Source organism: Tachysurus vachellii, chromosome 7, assembly GCF_030014155.1.
Source record: "Tachysurus vachellii isolate PV-2020 chromosome 7, HZAU_Pvac_v1, whole genome shotgun sequence".
Lineage (NCBI taxonomy): Eukaryota > Metazoa > Chordata > Actinopteri > Siluriformes > Bagridae > Tachysurus > Tachysurus vachellii.
This window is the reverse complement of record NC_083466.1, coordinates 18,416,136-18,440,414: the sequence shown is the minus strand read 5'-3', so window position 1 is coordinate 18,440,414 and position 24,279 is coordinate 18,416,136. Positions and strand designations below refer to the sequence as shown.

The 24,279-nt window shown below is 39.1% G+C and overlaps 1 protein-coding gene across 1 annotated transcript in view; it reads left to right on the top strand.

Annotated features, from left to right (window-relative positions):
* The window catches only part of dnah2 (dynein, axonemal, heavy chain 2), a 119,874-nt gene that overhangs the window by 12,690 nt on the left and 82,905 nt on the right, over positions 1–24,279 (top strand). The window contains exons 7-14 of the mRNA XM_060875481.1: positions 2,480–2,637; positions 12,080–12,167; positions 14,033–14,238; positions 15,579–15,708; positions 17,971–18,153; positions 19,922–20,130; positions 20,320–20,466; positions 21,634–21,790. Coding sequence (XP_060731464.1) covers positions 2,480–2,637; positions 12,080–12,167; positions 14,033–14,238; positions 15,579–15,708; positions 17,971–18,153; positions 19,922–20,130; positions 20,320–20,466; positions 21,634–21,790 — 1,278 coding nt within the window. The remainder of the gene's footprint in view (positions 1–2,479; positions 2,638–12,079; positions 12,168–14,032; positions 14,239–15,578; positions 15,709–17,970; positions 18,154–19,921; positions 20,131–20,319; positions 20,467–21,633; positions 21,791–24,279) is intronic.

Here is a 24,279-nt window from a genome sequence, read left to right as displayed (position 1 = left end):
AAAGTCTTTTACCTCAACAGAGAAAGATGAATGTGTGCTATTTGTGCTTGAATTTTATGGTGAAGGAGAGACAGAAGAGGTACATGGTGTAAGAGGTGTATGGAAAATTACCCATGATTCACGTTCCAATAATAATCAAAGTCACTGAGTGTGTGCTTGTATGTGTGTGAATTGTGTGTGTGAATTGTGTGTGTGAAATATGTGTGTAAATTGTGTGTAAATTGTGTGTGAATTGTGTGTGTAAATTGTGTGTGAATTGTGTGTGTAAATTGTGTGTCATTTATTTTTTTGCTGTACCTAATTTGCTCACTTTCCCATTAACTGGTTGTCTCTGATTGTTGAAACTTACATGCAAGTGTCTCTCAGAATATTCATACAGAATGTGGCAGATGATGCTGAGTAGCAAGGAACTCCATATTATGTTTGTCCCACACATGGTGAAAATGTATTACTGCTATATTTAAGTTATAGTGAGTGCCTGCTCCAGGATTATGAATCAGCCAAAAGATACAGAAGACCAATCAAAGCCTATGACAGATTTCCTGGTAATATTGATCTGGTGTAGTCAATGTCACATTAGTATCATTTTCCAGTCAGTCACTGCTAGTTGATATGGATGTTTGACTCTGTTTTGCTGTCCCATTTAATGGCAGGACTAAAAAACACACATGGCTATTAGGAATCATTTGTAATATTCTCCCATAGTATTTATAGACTAATATCCTCATTGTTATTTCTTACCTCAGATCTGTGGCTTTACAAGCTCCTTTTTTTTTTTGACTCCTACCAGATATTCAAGACCATCTGCTGTTTTTTTTTTAAATGCTCACCTTCTCTTCTCTCTTTATTTCCAGCATCCAATAAATCATACGTAGTTCGCCCTCTCGACCTTTAACAGAGAAAATTCTGACATATTTCTTTAGGTTGCGAAAGTGAAGACTTGCTCATCGGTGCCAAAACTGACAATCTATAGAAACTCTGGAAAAACCTGTGATTAGTCAAAGACTTGAAAGCTCTAGGGACCAGACTCAAGGAACATATGCTGTTTTCATTTTTAGCATTTCTTTTTGCGTATTGCAAAGGGCAAGATGAAGAAAAGATTATTAACTCCAAAGATGGTTAATGCCATAGATATTTCAGCAATTTGATAAAATGAGAGTTCAGAGTAATATTACATATCAAATTAATTATCTTCATTCTTGGTTCAAAAGCTGTAAAACATTTTCTCTCTTCTGCATGACACACACACAATCACAGTCTCTGTGCATCTCAGTGCAGCGTTTGGTGATTTCTCAGTCTGGATTAACCCACTGATCAGAGAAATGAAAATGGATCTGTCATTTCACATCCTGTACTTTATTCATCATATTTAATAATTACACTTTCTACGCTTCCTCTCATTCTCTCTTTCCATTTCTTTCTCCTTTTCTTTTTTTTTTAATTCAGCATCTTTGAATGCTAGGGACACACTCAGCAGGCATAAAAACGTTGAGACCTGAAGCTTTTATGAACAGAAAGCCTATTTGATTCATAGCGAACATCTGTACTTCTGAGATAATCTACACCTTAACATAAAGAGATATTATAAAACAGAGGCATACATTGTACCTGTGCACATCTGGACCAACCCGGTGTCTAAAAAGTAAAAAACTCTATACTATATGGGGCAGTTGTAAAGCCTGTGAGATCCTTTTAAAGACAAAGATCTTACTGTAGATGCAGAAATGGCCTGCATACTGTGGCAACAGCTGTGACATGCTTTTCTGAGCAGGAAGCCAAGGGACAGAGCTTAAATGAATACTAGAACTTTATTTAAACATAAGCATTTAAACATAAACTGAAATTGTCCCTATTAGAATGGCTTTAGTCCAGAAATTAGGTCTGCAATCTGTGCGTTCCAGCCAGACTCCCTCTTGGTTTTTCAGTCTATTTTTAAAGATTCTTTACTCCTCCTGGACAAATTATGTCAGCGCTGCCATCTCAGGCCAAAGCAGTGTGCATATGTATACCATCTCTGGAACTGTGCTGAAGTGATGAACACCTTTCTTCCAAAAGATTTTCACAGAAATGATTATGTTCTGATTATGGTGGTGGAGAGCAGTGTCTAACATATTGATACAAAATCTCCCATAACTGTCCAAATAGGTTGGGATCTGGTGACTGTGAAGGCCATAGTATAATTTCCTTTATTTTTATACTCATCAAACCATTCAGTGATTCTTGTGCCCTGTGGATGGGAGCAGAGTCATTCAGGAAGCGGTTAGTCTAATTAGGAGGAAACTGCCTGATGATAAGTGAGAATAAATTTCTATTAATTTGCAGAAAAAGTGCAGAAAATCCATGCCAGCACAATACTCCCTAAGACACATAGCCACTGGTCAGAGTCACGTATCTGTAGGTGCACTATTGTAATAGTATTCCTGTTGTGCAAAATTTAATCTCTACAACTATGTGGTTTTTGTTGTTGTTCTTGTTGTAGATGAATAATGAGATCATCCGGTGGTGCAGCAAAGAAATCTCGCTCAAAAGGATCTTTCAGGGCTATGTGATTTCCAGCAAAGAGACACTCAACGACTGTATTTACTGCTGTATGTCCTGGCGGAAGCGCTACGAAGATACCTCTCAGCTTCATGACATGTAATGTATAGCTACTCCAATTCCATTTACTTCCTTATATCAGATTTACAGTGCTCACTAGAATTATAGGCTTTCTTCAAGAAACAAGCTGAAATAAATATGTAATAAGACTATTAATTCAGATTTTGACACACTGGATGGGGTGCCAACCCAGTGCAGGGCACAGTCACCCACACACTCACATGCCAATTCTCACACTACAAACAATTTAGAGTTGCCAATCAGCCACAATGCATGTGTTTGGACTGGCGGAGGACACTGGAGTACCAGGAGAAAACCTCTATAGCATGTAGAGAACATGCACACAAACACACACAGGGTGGAGAAAGGAATCCTACCCCGAACCCTGATGTGTGAGGCAAACCTGCTAACCTCTAAGGTCTACTCAAAATATTATTATTAAAATGATATCTTACTAAATGCTTTTTGGCAAAGAAGTGATTCAAAATAATTTACACTTCTGCCTTTTAGCCTTTACCATCATATGTTTGTTTCTTGCTTCCAGCTGTCTATGCACTTAGACGTTTATGGAGTTTTGTGGGCGTCACTAAATACAAATGAGCTGTGTCGGGAATGTGCAGTGTGCTGATTAACATACGCACAAGAAATACAAAGTACAAAGAAAATCAGCGTTTCCTGTGGAAAATTTTAGTTTGCTTTGGCTTCCTTAAACTTTTACAGGACTGCAGCATGAAACCCATTTTGTGTAATGTTTATTTTATTAAAATATTTTTGCTCATTGTACAAACGCTGCCAAATATTCTAGAGGCCACTGTATTTCATAAATTCCATTAGCAAAAACTGCTATGTTTTGACACTGGCAAATGAAGATTAAGTTTTGTATTGCATATTTTCATGCTATTTGGTGCATATTGTGTCTATTTTTGTTAACCTGATGTTTCACAGGCCTCTGTTCTAATATGATGCCATGCTTTATTTGTACTTATCTTACTATATTATGTCCTATTATATTCTATTCGAGCGCTATTAGAGTATATATTAATACAGTTCTTGACATCACTAACACTGCTACTATCTGGCTATTTCCCATATATTCATTTATTTCCCTCTGGTGCCTTATTAAAGCCCATCACACATCTCCATTCTACTCAGCTGTACTTTGTATTCTGTGTCTCCTTTTTAACCACCTCATATTTAAAGCAGGCTGAACTCTTACTCTCTGCTATAGATCCGTTCCTTTCCCTTCCATTTTGGTTCTGCTGTAGTCATTTAACCTGTTCACTGTTCTAAGGTCCTTGGCACAGCATCCCAGTCTATGAAAAGAGAACTGATACCTCCTTGGAACAAAATCAAAGTGTCAAGGTCTGCCAGTGATTACAGCCTCTTGCTAAAGAAAATGCCACTTAGCAGAACAATGACAATGTATTTATTTCAAAGTGAATGTGACTGACCACAGGAAGAGCTTTTAGTTGTAAGAGGAGCATGTAGAGCTTGTTTTGAAGACTTTTTATTGCACTTTGGTTCAGCCTGACATTTTTTTCTTTTTTTTTGTGTTAATACTCTGCAGGAATAATTTCGTAACTTCTCATACAGAGTTTGTTGACTCATCCTGGAAGTACAACAATAGGAATTTTGGCAAAGATTTCCTGTAAAGCTTATGATGATTAAACATGCTACAAGCTTGATTTTTTTTCTAGAATATGTAGATAAACAACCATGTTGAAATATTGCTGCATTGGAGGTCTGCCATGATAGATTTAGAAGCAGTGCGTAAATAATTGGACAGTGACAAAATGTTTGCTGTTTTGGCTTTGTACTTGGATTGTTGGCAGTTCAGTTGTTTCTTGGCCAGCTGTGTGTAACTGCATCATGTTGTGCGCATTCATGCACAAGGAGGCTAACAAAAGTCTAGAACCGATAAATGTGGCATTTGTATTGGAATTTGTTGCTGTTGTCTTTCATTATGAGGACCAAAGACGTGTCAGTGCCAGAAAAAAAACAGGCTATGATGAGGAAAAAGATTGGAATCAATCAGTCAGATGCTTGGAACAAATGAAAGGACTTTCAGATTTTAATAAGTAATAAAAAAAATAATTAAACACACTATTTAAAATGAATGCTGACATGTATCACGAGACTACGAAAAATATTACACAGTACAACAATAAGCTGAGTTTATAACTAATACAGGCCTGAATAATGAAAACCAGAAATATAATACATATTTGTGCAGTCTTATTTGTTGAGAAAAATGAGTTAGATCAAAACAGAATGAACTATTGATGATGAAAGTTTGCAAAAACAAATGATGTAATGAATGGCATTTGAAGGGTATAGCTGCTGGTAAACTGTCTTTATTAACAGTGTGACTATAGTAGCATTTTTGAAATGCACCATAAAGCACCATAAATCTGCCCAGGTTCAATTACAGTCCATGCCTCGAAACTATACCAGGTTACATATGTAACCCGATTCCCTGAGAAGGGAACGAGATGCTGCGTTAGGGCTGACACTATGGGAGCGCTTCTATAAGGAAGTTGTGTCTGAATCTCTGTGTGTGCACATGCCAATTTAATGTCTTGAGAAGGACATGTGACATTGATTACGTGCCAGCAAGTCCATATAAGGGCATCTATGTCACATCACTCCTGCTTCTATTTGTTTGAAGGAAGCGCGAGTGGACGCCCGGGGTGTGGCCATGTAACCTGGTGTAGTTCCCTTTCGAAGGAACTTGACGCTGTGTCAGGGCGCTATGGGAACATCAGTACACACACCGCCATGCACTGGTTGATGACTGTGCCAGAGGCCATGAGAGAACACAAGCTGGCTGGGAACAGAACATCTATAGCCCTGCAGGACCTGGGACCCTGGAGTGGGGTACAAGTTATAGAACCTGATAAAGGTGTGCAGGGAGAACCAACCCGCCGCAGTACAAATATCTTCAAGGGGACAAGGCGATATATATATATATTCCCTGCACTAGACAGATAGGACAGACAATCGACACAAACATACACAGATTGCTTCCTGAAGACAACGAAGCTTGAATGATGTGACGTAGATGCCTTTATATGGGCTAGCTGGCATGTAATCACTTCATCACTTGTTCTTCCCAAGCCATTAAATTGCCGTGTGTGCACACAGATCTTCAGACACAACATACTCAAAGAAGCGTTCCCATAGCGTCAGCCCTGACGCAGCATCAAGATCCCTTACCTTGAACTGAAACAAATACCTGTTTCCAAAAACAGCTATCAAGTTTGTCAAGGTCAGAAATTGTAATGATCTTAAAGTCATCAGTCAAGCCCACTGGAAATACTGTTCAGGCAAGAGTGAAGATTAAAAAAAAAGCTGCTGAAACAAGCAGGAACAGAAAGCGTTTGCAGTGCAGGCTTGTCCAGGGATGTGTTTAAAATGTATTTGAGGAAGTCTGTGCATTGCTGACTTACATTAAGTGAGTCATCAGCTGCAAATCATTTTTAAAAAGTACTAAATCTTTGACAATTAAATTAAATAAATGTGTTTGGAGGTTGTGAAAATATAATGGAAAGTGTGGCATGGTGGTGTATTGGATTAGCAGGGTCCTATGTTCAATACAGAGCTCAGCTAACTATCTGTGTGGAGTCTCCTCTGTTGTCTCCATGTTTTCACCATGAGTTTTCTCCAGGCTTTATGGTTTCTTCCCACTTTCCAAAACCTGCAGGATGGTGGATTGGCTACAATTAATTTCCCCTTGGTGTGATTGAGTGTGGGAATAGTGTTCTGTGATGGACAAGAGTCTGTTTTGAATCTGTTTTGACCTCTCCCAATATTTCAGTGTTTGGTTTCCAGATTCACTGCGGCACTGACCAGGATGAAGCGCTCACTGAAGATGAATGAATGATGAATGAATACAGGATAAGTTCTAGACAAAAGTTAATATCTCCTCCATCCATCATGCTGTGATGCGTGCATTACCTTTTAGAATATTAGTCTGTCATTGTGCCTCACCCAGAGAGTTTGAGTCTCGAACACTTCACCAAGCTGCCACTTGTTTTCCACTAGGCTTGCTGGTCATGAGTCTAAGCTGATGTGAGCGAGGCTGTTGTCTAGTGAGCCGGCAGCCTCCTGCATGGTGTTTAATTATAGCAGGGTCTCATTGCAGCATTGGAGCATGTGCCTGCTGCCCTTTTCAGCAGCATTCTGCCAAGCCTATAGCTGCAATCCTACACACGGGCAGTCGACCCCATCCACCCAATTACATCCAGTACTTAGTTACAGCCCATATCCTGGTGAGGTCACGGCTGAGGCTGGGCTGCCGTTCAGTTTGGGGAAGGGGGGGTGTCTCTCTCTTCAGTCCTTTTTAGGAAGCTTCACGAGCTTTGTCTACTTCTAAGTATAACCATACTATATTGTCAGTTTTAAGATGAACCATATAACAACATTTCCACTGTATTTGTATTCTTTAATATATTCATATACAGATATGTGAATTGTGTTTGCCATAGACACAAGATTTATTGTGTAACGCTGAGATCATGGGTGTATTTATTTTTTTCTATATATGAACTCCATATGAACCAGCTCTCTAAAGAGAGGTTAAATTGTCTCTGCTTTGCAATGTATTGCCTGTGAAAATAAGCTGCCTAGAAACAAGTGACAGCTTTATAAATGATGAAGTTCAGTCTGCAAAATGTTGAATTATTGAATGGGAGAAAGACTTTTTCAGTTCATTGTTAGACATGACAAAATGACTGTCACATGTACAGATATGGACACGCATATGTATAGTTCATAACTATATGAGGCGTCATGAGGTATTCTAAGAGGGATGGGGTGGAGTGGTGGATATAAACCGCTGTTTTTGCCATCATGTATGAGAGGTGTGTGTGTGTGTGTGAGAGAGAGAGAGAGAGAGAGAGAGAGAGAGAGAGAGAGAAAATGTTCATGGTGTTTCCAACAGATCTGGTCTTCGTCTATGGGGGACCGAGCTTTCAGTTTTATATTGAACTAGCTCAACATGCAGCCAACACCCCAATCCAATGGATGGATACGGGTTTTGAAGAAATCTTTTTGCGAGTACACACAAAAAAATGTATTGGCAGCATGTGCAAAGGTGGAAGCATAAAGGTCGGGGTGTGGGGGGTTAAGTGAAGCTTGCCTAGGGCACCAGATGCGGTAAGGCCAAGACTGCTTTTCAAGACTGTGTATGTATTGTGTTTTGTTTGCGAGCTCTGAAAAATATGTGTACTGTGGGACATGATTTAATGTCTCACGCTGTTAGCGTCAGCTTGCTATTACTGATGCAGGCACAAAGAATTGAATAGGTCCTACACCTCAGCTACCGCTTTCACTTCTCAAAGCAATATAGCAGGTGTTGAGCGGTTAAGTGGTGTATTCCCACTGTAGAGCTCGGTGCAAAATACATTAACACCAAATATTGATCAAAGCAGGGCCTTAGCAAGATCAGCAGGGATAGACCTGTATCAAAAGGTTCTACATACATAGTTTTTTTTCCCTTTCTTTCCTTTGCCGGCTGTTTGTGGGCCTTATCTTAAGCAGAGATCAGTTTATTTGGTTTATTCAAGCCACAGAAGGTCAGCCAATGTGGGATGTGTTTCTGTGTCAGGCTGTTTGTTTGTGTAGATGTGTGCAGGGATCTTGACTCTGTATTCTCGACCATGACTTTCTGACACTTGATTAATGTGGTGTTATAGGACAGCTGCAGACTGTCCTCTTTGCTTTGTCCTCTGGGTGGCCTCTGTATCATTCTAGCTTTCTCTCACTTTGTTTTTTCCCTCTCATTACTTTCCATCCTTTCCCTCTGTTTACTCTCTCCCAGAGCTCTCTGTTTCAACCACATTTACTTTCTCTGTTCCTCTTCCTGGTATTTCTTTTCTCTCTGTTTCTTCTTTTTGACTCTCTCTCTCTCTCTCTCTCTCTCTCTCTCTCTCTCTCTCTCTCTCTCTCTCTCTCTCTCTCTCTCTCTCTCTCTCTCTCTCTTCTATTTTCTCTTTCTTCTATTTTCTCTTTCCGCTTTCCTCAGCTTAGTTAATTGTAGAATCAATTTCCAGACAATGCTTCTAAAAGCGGTCCAGTAAAGAGCACTGTGGGGCTTAGTGGATGGCTTAATGAAGTTTAACCCTCTCGTTCAACCTTTGGCTCTGTCTCAGCTTTAATCACAGAATGATGCTGAATCTTTGGGGTTTTTCTTAAGAACAAATGACCTCATAATAATCAGTTGTAACCAACTGTTTATTATGAGTCAATCATAGTAGCCAACAGTTTTCTCATGCCCCCTTTCCACCAGAAAGAACCAGGTGCTTGTTCAGAGCTAGTGCTGGTGCTGGTTCAAAGTTAGTTCCACTGGTGAACCTTCTAAGAACCGGTTTGCCTTTCCATGGTCATCACAGAGCCGAGTCTTACGTCACTGTATACAATGTTATACAGCAGCATTAGCGCAGCAGCAGCAAACACAAACATAGCATCAACAATGGCGGATGTTGCTTTACTGTTAATGCTCATGGCTTTACGAACCTACATTGGCATCCAAACGCGGCGAATCCTGATTTAAAATGATTTAAAAATGGTGCTGATGCCGTTCTCTTTCGTCTTGTTGGTCACAGTAGCCCTGCCCCCAGCCCCTGACGCAGGCGGTTCTTAAGTCTAGACCAGCAATGTTTTGTGGCTACTTAAGAACCATTTTTTCTGGTTCAGAGCTGGTGCTTTGGCTGTCGAAAAAGAAAGAACTGATTTTAAATTAGGCTCTGGCTCTGAACCAGCACTAAAACTGCCTTGGTGGAAAAGTGGCATCTGTGTTTCTGCTAACTATATATTGTTTGTAGTGTAGCCCATGTTCAATGCCCTTCTGTACCCCGTTCAGTGAGGGAAGTGGGCTCTAACCTTGCACCTCTGAGTCAATGTAATCATGCTTTATCACAGCTTGTGTGGTGCTGTAACTCGTTCAAAGGGACATGACCCCGGAGTGAGGGAGAGGTGAATAGCATAAATACAAACATGGTCTATGGCTTGTAATCGCTGTTACTCCTGAGACGTAACATTCACCCGCGTGTCCTCCTGTGTGTTTGGACAGCATATTCATCACTGGAGGATTATAACTTATTTGAACACCTCTTGTTCTCAGCTATCACCTCAATACCGCTCACCCTGTCGGACTTTAACCTCCCTTTTAGCTTTTCTCAACATCATTCTTTCTGCCCTTCTTGTCTTAGGAATTCACATTAACATCATTGTCCAATTGAGGGATATTTCTCTCCCTCATTGTTTTTCCACTGGGCTTACACTGTTGTGCTGCATCGTGAGCAACTCATTGAGCCTTAATTAACCTGCGGCTTGGATGCTTTACACTTTTCCTTGTGCCTGAAACATTTTTTATTAGACATTTATCCCTGAGAGTAATAGCAATGCTATGATGCTAACTGAAGCTTACAGCAGACATTAAGTATGTAGATTAAAAAAGGGTTAAATACACAGCAGGCATGTTGGGAATTGCAATGTATAAATGTTTAGAAAGATTTTCTACTGGTGCAAATGTACTAGCACTCTGCTTTGAATATATATTGTAACAAAGATCATTTTCTTTTTGTTTTTTTTTTCTTTTTCAATTTTAGCCCACACACTGTTACAATACTCTGGTAATAATATATGTTCATTATAATCATATTCCAGCATTTTCTGGAATCAGTAGAAAACTGAACATTTTCATCATTTAATAATGCATATTGCAATTTCCCAAAAGACAGCTTGGCATTAAAAGTAAAATAGAGTGATAGCTTAAAGCATAAACAGGATCGCTCCCTCAGAACTAAAGTATATGTATATTGCCACATGCACATGAAAGGTATAACTGCAAATGGCTGGGAAATGCATTGTTCGGAACGATGAATATTGCATCGCAACATCAGCTTCTTATCAGGGTGGAAATAAAGCTGTCTGAACTTCAAAGAGCTTTCTTTGAACTGTAGTGCTAGAAAGAGAAATGGACAGTTAGGGGGGGTTTGCTTCAATATAACTACTCCTTTCTCACTTTTCCCATAATCCGCTCACCTCTTGCCCTATTTGGAGGCCTGGCTTCCCCAGAGAGACATGAACAGGAGACACGGCATGTCCGCCTTTCTGTCTCTTTGCCTCCCACAAATTCTTTTTTTCTGTCTTAATGCTTTGTCAGACATTTTTAATCCTTTATTACTTCCTTCTTTTCCTCATTCCTTTAGTCTTGGTCATCCCTTGTCTGCTTCCAGTTCAGTACTATTTTAATTAAGTTTTATAGGCCCGATTCAAATGAATTTAGTTTAATTCAGTTCACTGTTTATAATGTCGCCAGTTTATTTTAAATTATATTAAAATGCAATCCACATTCTTAACATTAATGAAAAAAATGTAGGTCTGTGGTTTGCACTTCTAAGCTGGGAATGTTCCCCAATCATCGATAATAATAATAATAATAATAATAATAATAATAATAATAATAATAATAATATTTATGACATCCTCCTCTTTGGATCAGTTGTAACTGTCAGTGACATTATTGACATTTTCTCTAAATAGATTTCACAAATATTTTTAAAAATAATAATAAAAATGAAAATCATAGTCAAGGAGAAATCATACCCTACAGTCTGATAGTGATCAATTTTGTGTCTGCACAAACTGCAATTTTTAGACATTAGAGGTTAACCTGGGTTAATCAGCTTTGTGTGACACAGATATAGATCTGCTCAGATAGTTTATTTGACCTCTTTAAGGATTTCTAATCAGTTCTTTGTGATGTGTTATCATTGGCACAGTATTTCAAGCAGGATCTTTCCACTTTATTTTGTGATTTGGTTGATCCTAATTTGATTTCCTCTCGCAGTGCGGATCTAAAGCTGTTATGCTTTAGGGATTATAAGTAAGTTTCAAAGTAAGGTGTAGATTTGTTTTATGGCTATGATCTTTTTATTATTCCCATTATAAATTTTGGCAACATTTGAGGAAGACAGTCTCTTTTGTGTTTAATTCGGTAATACATTCTGTCCGTCTCACCCATGTGCCACCGCCACAATTCTCCTTATTGCTTTGTGAAACAACCCTGCTAAAAGTGCTGCTCACATTTTTCCTGCCTCTCTCTTCTCCCCCTGCACAGCTTGGCTAAACGTGTTTGTCTGTGCTCTGTGCCGAGGATTACCTTTCCATCAGGAAAAGAATGAAGTGTGAAAAGCAATCTGAGAAACGGCAGCCCCGCTGATATAGAACTTGGGCGGATGCAATTATGCCAATGACAGATCATTTTTGACCCTATCCTTCACTGTTATAGATGACAGTTTTCTGTTGTTTTGTTTTTCTACTACATACAGTTGAAACATTGGCTTGTAAGGAGCGATGACATGGCAAATATAGACCCGTTTTTCCCTACTGGTGCTTACTCATATGTCACAGAGAATGATGTATTAACTCCCTTTCTCCTCCTCATTTTTGTTCCCTTCTTCTTTCTCTGGATTAGGAATTCTCAAGAAGGCTGGGCGCTCAATCAGAGCAGAATCTTCTCTTTGTTGGATGGCTTTGTGCAGAGATGTATGCACCTACTTGAGGTAATTAAATGGTCAAGATAGTCCAGGATCAAATATAAACTAAACACTGGTCTTTAAATAGCAGGCTTAATGTACATAATATACCCATATATGTAGTATTTAAGTATTACTATGCAATAAACAAAGAATTACAGATGTCGATCAATATAATTAGATTTAAAGGTGGGGTCTCCGTTATTTGAAAGCCAATGTTGACATTTGAAATCACCAAAACAAACACGCCCCTAACCCAAATGGGTCCCACCCCTGTATTGATAGCTCCGCCCACACATACATACGTAACCCAGGCAACTAATGGAAAGAAATGTGTCTTTATCATAGCTGAAGGGAAGAACAATATGATTGCAGATAAACAAACAAGCAAAAATGGCACACAAGCATAATCATGCAAAGGACGGCATATATTAGTTCTGTGAAACAAAGCAAAACCAACGTTACTCACCTATCGAGAAGGAAAAAAGCGCCTCGGCATCTTACGTAAAGTTGGCCGCATATTCACAGATTGGAGTTTCCTGAGTCAATAACTCCTGAGCTAAACGCTGTTACTAGCAAAACGCGGTTGTAGCTGCGTCTCTACATTACAGCGATAGAAAAGAGGTGTTATTTGTGTAGTAACAGCGTTTAGCTCAGGAGTTATTGACTCGGGAAACTCCAATCTGTGAATATGTGGCCAACTTCCCGCTCCTTCAGTTCTCTCCAGCACTGGAAAGCTGATCCTATATTTACACGGGTCCTGCTTCTTGCCTTATCGTAAGCCTTTCTTTGTTTTATTCGCCATGCCCTTTGTTTTATTAGCCCATATTGACAAGACACGCCCCTTTCTGCTCATTGGCTACACGTTTGTTTTAATTTTTGTTTTGTTTGTCGTCCCAACTCAGTCTTCTGAAGCATTTCTCAAACAACGGAGACCCCACCTTATATTAAGCTGCAATTTTGTGGAAGGAAGTGGGTTTGGCTCTAGGAATTTCAGGGTAGAAAAAGCTAATGCAAGCCACTAAAGAAGAACATTTAGTAAGTTATGCTGCACTTGTCCTTTTGCTGTGCAGCGACTGCACACATTTAGAATTCAAGGCTTTTAGATAAGAGAATGAATAAATGACTTGAGAAGGAAAAGATAAAACTCCATTAGTCCTAAAACCTTTTTCCTCTTACAGTGCATTTGTTTACATTCTCACACGCTCTCACGCTGTCTGTCTGACTGTAGCTCCTGCCAGTCACCTTGATGCTGAACTTCTTTTGTTGAAGCATGATAATGTTTGATGTGTCTAAGCTGGCAGATGACTTATGTGTACAAATGTCCTGCCAATTACATCTTGCAATACACAAACACACACACACACTCCATCTCCCCCAACACAAATTGCAACTGTAACTTAATGTCAAATAAAAACATGACTCCAGATTACGTATGAAAGAAAAATAAAGATGTATTCACTGTACGATGACAAGCTGCATTCTTTCTGGTTAACACAAATAAAGAGCAGAAAAAGAGGCTAGCAATGGAATTACTGTTTGTAGCTGCTGTAAATAAGTGGTAATTGAAACTAATTTGTATCATGGACATTCCACAGCACTAACTAACAATTGTTGTATGGTTATTTGTTAATGACTTAATTGTGGAATTGCTGTGTTATAAGAGAAATAAAGCAGTTCTGGCTTGTAAAATATGTGCATGCTCATTTTAATGATCAGATCTCACTGTGCACTACTATATTAGGTATTATTTTAGTCACTCATACTTTTTACCTTTCCCAGTCCTATTATTTCCTTACCCTATTCTGACCTTTAAGATATTTTATTTTTGAATTTCTTTCCTCTCTCTCTCTCTCTCTCTCTCTCTCTCTCTCTCTCTCTCTCTCTCTCAGGTGTGTGAGTGTCAGCAGCAGTTTGCTCGTCGTGTTGAAGGTGTACAACTCCCATTGCCATGCTTTGCAGGACATCAAGGACCAGAAATCACCAGGAAACTGCAGAATATTGATGCCATGTTTGACAAGAGTCTACAGAACCTGTATTATGACAGTGAGGGTATTTTTGAGCTTACAAACACCAGCTGGCATGATTCCTTGAACAGGTAAGGCGTGTGTGTGTATGTGTGTATTTGTGTTTGTGTGTGTGTGTGTGTGTGTGTGTGTGTGTGTGTCTGTGTCTGCTTGTGTGTTTTCCGGATTTAGTTTTTTCTTATAAGTATATACTATACATGGCCAAATGAATGCGTACACCTGACATCTATGTGGTTCTTCCCTAAAACTGTTGCCAAAAAGTTGGAATCATTACAGAATGTTAATAATGTCTTCATATGCTGTAGCATCAGGATTTGTCTTCAGTGGAACTAAAAGGCCCAAATCTGTACTAGCATGACATTGTTCCTTGCCCTGGTTGGAGTGGAAGAACTCAAGTTGCTGTGACCTCAACACTTTAGGAGATTTTGGAGAAACGATTTTCTTTCATTTATCTGCTCCGAAATCTAGTGGAAAGCCATTCCAGAAAGTGTGAAGCTTCCTAGGAGCAAAGTTGGAATAACCCAATATTAATGGCCATGACTTCAGAATAGAATGTTTAATGTTCAGGTGTCCACATATGTTTGGCCACATAGTGTAGATCAATATAGCCTTTTTAAAAGTAGGATATAATTCAATATGCACACATTTGTCCCTTTATAGTAAAGGCTTTGTCTAGATATATAAATGTATGTAATTTATGTATGTATGTATGTATGTATGTATGTATGTATGTATGTATGTAGGGTGGATGTGATTAGTTAGTGTCTAGCTGGCAGCAGTGCAATGTGGGGAAAAAGTAACCTATTTGTAATTCATAACATGACTCCTCATCTGAATACCGTCATGAAATATGTACAAGGTGTGTGAGTGGGGTGCATATATACTTAGCGCATCTGACTGTGTGTGTGAAGACCTGGTTCTGCCATTGGTCTCCAGAGACTATGGGCCACCCAGTTAACCCCAGGGCCTGTCGAACCTTAGGAAAGCGTTTGCTGTGTGTTTGTTCTGATGGACAAGATGATGGATTGGGGTCAAGGGAGGTTGTAGGTTGGGAAGTTGTTGCCAAGACAAACAGCTGTGCTCTTGCCTAGGGCAGGTGTTACACGGTGCAGCATCATATTGAGAGCAACTAAAACAATACCAATCTGCGTCATGATTGTGTACATGTGGAGGTGTATGTTTTTTCTGGTCTTTGATTACAGCTTTGGAATAAGAGTTTATTCATGGTACATTTGTGGTATATTTCCTCATTTGTTTTGTTTCTTTCTTTGAATGGATAGCACAGTCTGCCTGCTTCTGTCTCCTACACACTACAGTATGTTTTACATCCCATAATGTACTATACGGTTTGTGTGTGTGTGTGTGTGTGTGTGTGTGTGTGTGTGTGTGTGTGTGTGTGTGTGTGTGAAAGATTTCGGTCAGCAGTGAAGGAACTGGAGCTGATGACACAGAACTTGATCAACACAGCTTTTTTGACGGTTAGAACAGTGGAACATGGAGTTCAACTGCTCGACTTCTTCCATCACTTTTCTTCACGAGAGGTTCTACTTTCTGTCTTTTTCTGTTTTACACATCCACATCCACCTGTCTTACTGTATGTATATTTCTACATATCATCGCTGTCAGGCGGAATCCTCGTATCTCCAAAACCGTTATTTTTCAGGAAATTAAAAAAACACCGTACCTTATCTGCAGTGCACAGGGTTTAGTCTGCATTGCAGTGGATTGCCTTGCGCTAAATTCCTGTCCTCAGACAAGCACCAGTACTAGCTGGGGTCAAGATTTATTTTTCTTTGAGCCCAGTGTTTTGAAGACATTTACCTCAGAAGACGTGTTGATTCGTTGTGACTCTTCTTGAGGAGGCTCTCAATATATGCCGCGAAGCTCTCCCGCGGAGTGAAGAAGAGGTGGACAGTTGAACTGTCCAATGGAGTTATGAGATTTGCGCTCAAGCTATTTTCAAGACTTTAGATTAATAACTGTAAACTGGTTAATAACTTGTAAAAATAACAGACCCACGTGGAGACTGACCAATAGCATCGATATGTGAAAAAATATGAAATTGACCAAATTTGGACATACGAGGTTTCCGCCCGACAGCGACGATATGTAAGTTGTATATAAGGTAAATTTACCGTCTAGGCTAGATTTGGAGAACATTGGAGAAGTAAATGAGATTAAATTTCTGCTTCATCACTTGTGCAGGTTACAGTTCACACTACATATTTTTGCTGTGTCCAGTCAACCCAGAAATCATGCGTGCTTCTGCTGGCATTGTGTGACAATAGCAATGTTCAGTAAATCCACTTCAAGTGAAGATGAACAAAATGATTACACAGAAAAAAAAAGATATGAATTGAACAGAATTGTTATACAGTATATTGCATGTTATTATACTGTGTAATTTAGTATAAAACCCTCCTTCCAACCAAGTTTTAGTCATTAACTTTTTTCACTTCAATTCCCCAAAGAAACAATAAATCAGAAGTGGCAATTAAACAATGTTACATGCCAGCAAAACAGGAATAACAGAAGCTGCAGAAAGAAAAAAAACATGTAGTGTTCTGTGAATATTGCAGACAGGAGACAGAGGTGAGGGTTTGCAAGGTTGTATTCATCTACAGGTCACCACTGTAGGGTGAGTGCTATTATTTTAGTCTGCTGCTCTCCTAGGATGGAAACTAGTGCAGCTGAAGGTTAAATGCGTGTTTTAAATTTATAATGTAAATGTCTGACTCCAATACATTGAATTGTGGATCTTCTAAATATTGCTAAAATTGTATTAATTGTATGATTATGCAATTAAAGTAAAGATTTAATTATAAAATGATGTTCCTACATCAATGGTTTTTTTAGGCTGTTTATTAAACACGTACTTTGTTAACTTAGAGGTTTCTCTTGAAATGCAAGCCTAGGCTTTTTCTATTTACTTGTAAGAGGATTTATTTTAAAATTTTAAGTAGTAGCCTTTTAGCCTAACAAAGGTCACTTTCAAACATGTCTAACATACTTTAGTTAGGAAACTACTGAAATGTTGATTATGTTCTGCATGAACTACATATGGTCAAAAAAACAAAAGAAATTGACATTCTCAATCATTTTAACTTGTCCAAGTTTATACTGTAAACCTACTACACATCCTGATCATCCCTGAACAATACAGTCAGGAAATAATGTCATCTGCTAGCATTACAACTGAAGAAAGTAATTGAAGAACAAAATTGTCAACAATAACAGACCAGCATGACCTCAGCGGATAAATGAAAATATCAAACTGGAAGCAGGATTTGTACCTGCTTCTGTAAATATGTGTGCTTACATTTGATGCCATTCAAAACTGAACTTTAACTCTTCTTTTAAATTTATTACCAATGGATGTCTTCTGCAAACACCCTGTTTTTTGAAAAATTTCAAATTCACACCTTATACCATTTTCCTGGAATATAATACAAGCTTTGATTCATGAGCATTTGGCATGTTGTGCACTGACCAGTTCCCTTTTCATTACAAGACCACACAGCAACTCTTATTGTCTTTCTTCAACACTCCCTCAGCACAGCTTTTATTCCTCATTCATTTGTAGGGCATTCAGAGCAGGTGTTAGTGCCCCATACACACATGCTCTCTGCTGAAGTGCTCCCTTCTTTGTTATCTGCCGTATATGTGATTAATATCAATTTACCTCAGCCTACGGTAATTACCATGGTTTAACTTGCACTCCATTTTCTTGTTTTTTATGTTCTTTAACCATTATCTTTTTCCCTCCTGTGCTTTTGTTCTCTCTCTCTTGCTCTTTTTCTTAGGGCATTAGGCAGACTTTAGACAGACAGTCAAAGGAGGTGTGCAGTCTGTTCACTAAGGATCTGGATTTACTAAAAGCAAAGCTGGGCCAAAAGGAAGTCTGCACTCCTGCACATATGCCGCACTATGCTGGCCAGGCTCACTGGGTCAGAGCCATGCGACACCGTATAGACAGACAAATGGAGGTGTGTGTGTGCGTGTGTGTGTGTGTGCATGTGTGTGCATGTGTGTGCATGTGTGTGTGTGCGCGTGTGTGTGCGTGTTTGTGTGTGTTTGTGTGTGTGTATGAGCAGGTGTCTGAGTCAGCAGGTGTTGAGCATTTTATAATCCCATGGTTGGCCAGGTACAACAAAGTGTAATAATATAGATACTTTAGCTTTCTGAAGGAGAAGACAAAACCCACATTTGTATTATATTGTTGTTTAGTGTTTTTGATGTCTCCACACATCCAACTAGCAGAGCTAGTGTGGAACCTAGCACAGGTCGTCAGTAAGACATGTTCCTGTGCTACCTCCAAAAAGGTCCTTCTGCTATACTCCTACGCTTGTATCATTTCATTCCCAAACCTGAGCCCAAAAAATGCAAAATAAAAGCAACCAGGTGCTACTTTCATTTCACAACCAGCAAAAACGGATCAAGTTCAGAAGAGGTCAGGAAAATCTGTTGCTTTAGTTCAGGTCTGTCAGAGCTCTGTTGTCAGAGCTCTTACAAATTTACTTTAAAATTTAAAAAAAAAAAAAAAAAAAAAAAAAAAAACCTTCAGGGAGAAAAATGACTGAAAATAAAACACAAAGAAAAATCTGGCAGCATAGGTGTACACAGGATTGTAAGCACCTCACTGTGAATGATCAAACAGGGGAATGGAAGCAGATGGACCAGTCATAAACATGTAGGACATCTAAAGAAATACTGTATGCCCATTTATTCCAGTCATAAAACTCAGTCTTTTGAAGCTGTGCATCAGAGGACCAGAGAGCAGATGAACCCTTATACTGTATAAACCCCCAATATAGGCATTAAGATGACGACAGTATCTTATTAGCTAGGTTGTACTCAGCATGTATGCAGACTTAATCAGCCCATGTAGGTGAGTTCTGTAGGGCTTTAGCTACAAATGAATTCGATTACTGACTATCCCCTCCACTGATCTGAGACTGGCTGGTGTCACAGTGCAGCTTAACTGCATTTCAAATTCCTGTGAGGTGTGGGCTGCTGGGATCAGCCAGGTCCGAGACCGCTGGAGCTCAGCCAGACACCTTCCATCCTCACAGGCCTTAACACTATTAAACCCAGCTGCTTCTCTTGTGTGCTCCACTCACCATGTGCAACCCACCCCCACCACCACCACCTCTTTTGCTTACTCTCTAACCCCATTTCTCTCTTTATCTATATCTCTCCTTACATTTCTCTCCTTCCTCCACATTTCACTCCATATATTTCTGATTTTCACTCTTACTCTATTGTTTGCTGCACCATCAATTTCCTAAGCATAGGGACGTGTTTAAATTCAGTTTTCTGCCTTCATTAAGACACAATTAAGGCCAGCAGAGAGCCTTAATTGCACACAGATATGATTAGCTTGTGTTTCCTTGCACAGTAAAGATGATTTTTTTAAAAACTGTTAAAGGAAACAGACGGCAAGATCCGAAGCTTAATGTGTGCCATATGAGTTTTTTTGTGCTCAGGGACTTTCTGAGACTTTTAGATTTTGTGATTTAAACCTTGTGAATGTTTGTCTCACTGAACTTCCTGTGCAATTGTTAGTTGTTTGTATGAACCATGTATACATGATTCCATATGTGGACAACCCCACTAACTCCTTTATGCATGTGTGCATTGAAAAATGAGCATGTGGGGGTTTTTTTTTGTGTGTGTGGAAGCGTATATCCTTTTATACACCGGATACGTGGTCTTTGTGTCCGATCATATTTGTATGATTATGTGTGATTTTAGGTCCTGCAGCATTTTATGGCACAGAACGGTACAACTCAGGCAGTGCATGAGGCTTATAGGCAGCTGGTGCACACAATGGATGAACGGATCAGGAAGCTATTTAGTGAGTGGAGCCAGAGTCTAGATCACCAAAACCTCAAGAGACTTGACCAGCCTCTTATGATCCGCTGCACTGAAAACAAAGCCATGCTGGACATCAACTTCAACAAGTATGTGCCCCCCTCCCCCTCCATAGATGTATGGGTTTTACCTCCCAGTTGTATGGCTTTATAGTAGACATTATCAACTGTGGTTAATTTTCTGTTTAGTTACACTAGACAATCTCATTTACCTAAATTCATGAACGTATTGGTTTGTTTTCATGATCTTAACACTCTTTGTCTGTGTTGGTTGTTTAGGAACATACTGAAGATGTTTAACGAGATTCATTACTGGGAACGGTTGAAGTTTGAGATCCCACACTTTGTGTCTTTGATCTGCCAACGCAGAGAGGACCTACATAACTTGAGGGAAAACGTCCTACTGCTGGTTAAAGACTACAATAGGTCTGAATAACACTGCATTAATACATAAAGTTTATATACACACTAACATATGGTGCCTAAGAGCCTCCCATATACTCATGAGATCCCACTGTCACTATCACTTACCCAGTTATCTTCTGAATGGACACTGGGTTATAATTAATATCTCAAACTACTTCCTGTTTCAAGATACTGAGTGCTTTCCATAGTTTCAGGGGTGATACAAAATGCTTAGAGTAGCTGAAGTATACTGGAAAATCTGTATTTAAAAGAAATGTGATATTCACCATTTTATCTTTATTTTATAATTTGTTGAATTTTAAAAAAGAAACTCATTTGTCAGAAAGGTGATGATGACATTTTACAGCCCCTTTTAACCATCGAAATGATTTATTGATGCCTTTAAAATGTCATTTTTAACATATTTGAAAGGGCCATTTTTTTGTATTCCCTAAAAGCCCCTGGAAATCAGTACAGTTCTTTTTGGTAGCTCTTGAATGAACCCAGTATATAGAAAGAAAACATTACAATTTGGTTATCAGTAGACTCATTGAGTTTATAGCATGACTGTAACAGTCTCTTATGGCTTAAGACTAAAGGCATCTAAAATATAACACTATGCGTTCTTCCTGATCCAGATGTTCTTATTACTTCAAGGTTATCATGTACATGTGAGGACTGAAAGTTTCATAAGCTTAAACACTTGCTTTAACAAGAACTGAACATCTCTTCTGTGCTGAAACTACGCACACCCATGTTTCTGACCTTCTCAGTAGTGTATAATAACATCCTACATTGCTCACATAAGCTTTTTAATACCCACACAAACTCACACACACTCACAACCATCACTTCAGGCTCAAGTACCCATTGTAGTTCTGAGAGAGACCCAGTGAATCATCAGCACCATATTGTCACTACATTTATTGCATTGTGGAGATGCCAGTTGAAAATAAACACTTAAAATGAACAAATTCCAACAAGCATTTCCCTCTGGACTGTATTTGTTTAAAAATTCAATCATTGTTATTAAATATTAAATTATTAGTGTTACTGTGTTTATGAAAGTCTTATATATGCAGCAAAAGTGACCCCACTGATAATGTGTAAAAAAAAACCCCAATGAATTTAAATAAGCAATGAAATTTCGATGAAATTTCTAACATACCCATTTTTACACTCTAACAGGTTAATCTCAGCCCTTTCTCCTGACACCATGGGCTTATTTCAGGAGCGTATCAATTTCTTAGATAAGAAGATACACCCAGGTCTGTCCAAATTGTTGTGGTCCTCTAAGGGAGCAACCAACCTCTTCATCAGTGAATGCAGACTGCATGCCAGCAAGGTCAGTATCCATTAACCCGGTCATCATGACACAAAACTGCCCACCACATGGCAACAAATAGCAATAATCATGTGTGCTTTAAATACAAAAAATAAGGATTTCTTAAACTCCATATGAACTAAGTATCAATGTCAGGATGGCTCACGTGACTTAGATGTTACTAGTTCCTTGGCCAGAGGGTGTGTGGCTGGCTAGTGATCATTGCATGGTGGTCATCTTTATATAAACAATAACTATAAAGGAATAATGAGATCTAAATAGGACATATATGTACTTAGAAAAGTGGTGTATGGAAAGTACTTTGAGGAACGAGTCTATAAATCTTTTTATGAATCCTTCTCTCCAAAAAGAAGCTCTTCAGAGGCATTCCTGAAACGAGGATTTGGAAAGCAACATGAATTAGAACATGACAAAAGAGTCTTAAGGCACCCATACGAAATGGTAACACAACATTTAACTTTAATGAAGTCTGAAACTATCAGATTCTATTGACAAATAGGTGTGTAGGGAGCACTGGGCAAGCAGCCAGTGAAACCCATCGATGCACAACAATTAGTTTAGAGCGGTAAGGGATCATATTTCTTGGAAAAGGAAGAGGTTGAGGAGGACAGTGTAACCTAGCTATTTTCCAGACTGTGCTGGAGTTTTCACAATGTGTATGTTGTGCCTCCTAGTAGAATTATAGGCTACTCAATACAATATAAGATTATTACTAATGACTCTAAAGCATTTACCTGCTTTTTTTGTAACATATTTGATCTTCTTTTAAATATATTTTGCCTTAAAATGCTCTTTGTTCCATAGATAGTCTGCTGCCATATATTTCATTTTCAAATATCAGTTGAAGGTTTTGATTGAATAGATATTTCATGGTGAGGCTTAGTGGTTAGCACGTTCGCCTCACACCTCCAGGGTTGTGGGGTTCGATTCCCGCCTCCGCCTTGTGTGTGTGGAGTTTGCATGTTCTCCCCGTGCCTCGGGGGTTTCCTCCGGGTACTCCGGTTTCCTCCCCCGGTCCAAAGACATGCATGGTTGATTGGCATCTCTGGAAAATTGTCCATAGTGTGTGATTGCGTGAGCGAATGAGAGTGTGTGCGCCCTGCGATGGGTTGGCACTCCGTCCAGGGTGTATCCTGCCTTGATGCCCGATGACGCCTGAGATAGGCACAGGCTCCCTGTGACCCGAGGTAGTTCGGATAAGCGGTAGAAAATGAATGAATATATTTCATGGTCTCCAAATTCTTTAGATATTTGGAAGCTTTAGATTTGAAATTTCTTTCTTAGACAAATGCAAATGATGAGGTTGTTGGAATTTAAATAACTATTGCTGTACATTACGGTTCCCTTAACTGTCATCAAATACAGATACAAAATACATTAAAGACATACAGTGACTAAGATTTTTTCACATAATAAATTCTAAACCAAATCTGCTAAGTAATTAACTACATTAACCAATGTTCATATCGTTCATAAGTAAAACTAACACTAAGCACCTTAATTAACAGTTTAAACAAATGCCAGTTGATACGTGTGAACACGTTTTGTTATTTTGCTGAGGTCCATGGTTTGATGCTGTAATGCTAATGCTGTCCAAGGGGGTTTTACACGTTCGTCATGTTCATGTCCGTGTGGGATGGCTATGCTAAATTGCTAATTTGTAGGTGTGAATGAGTGTGTGAATGTGTGTGCATGGTGTTGTGTCACGGAACGGCATCCCATCCTGGATGTGTTTACATGTACTGTTACCAGAATAGGCTCCATTATCTGAAGTGATTACTGAATCAAGGAATGAATGACAGAATTGTCTGTGAATGGAACCTTAAATTAAAGCATTACTGTAGAGTTGTTTCCCCAAGCAAGTAGCTTTCATACAGAATGTAGCAGAAGCAACAAAAGAGTGCCTTTATCACTTTTGGTCACTGCATAATGTCTGTTATTTTATAGCGGTAATGTCTTCATCATTATGCAAAATAAAAGAAAATGGTCAAAAAAAGCCTTTTATGAACAGTTGTGTTCAAACTTTTGACTGGTAGTATGTGTTAGCAAGGCAGGTGATAAATGCATGCTATGGCTGGCATTTTATTATGCAGCCACTATATTAAGTGGTGATGTATTATGAACTGGCAGTGGCCTGCAGTGATGTGGTAAATACACACAGAGGTAGAGACATGAATGCCTCATCTTGTATAATAAATGCCACTCGGGCACCGCTCAGCATGAAAAACCTCAGCATCTGCAATGAGAGCCAGCCAGCCTTGGTGCAATGCCATCACTATGGCTCTCTCACGCTTTCCATTTTCCACTCACAGTATTATTGCTTTCTTTGTGTGTTTGTGTGTTAGTCAGAGGGAAATTAGAAAGAAGATCAAGATCATGTCAGATTCAATATCAGTCATTGGTGAGGACAGTGTAAGGTGCATAGTGTCCAAACATCTGCATGGCATGAAGAGGAAGAGGCTTGGAAACACACACATACACACACACAC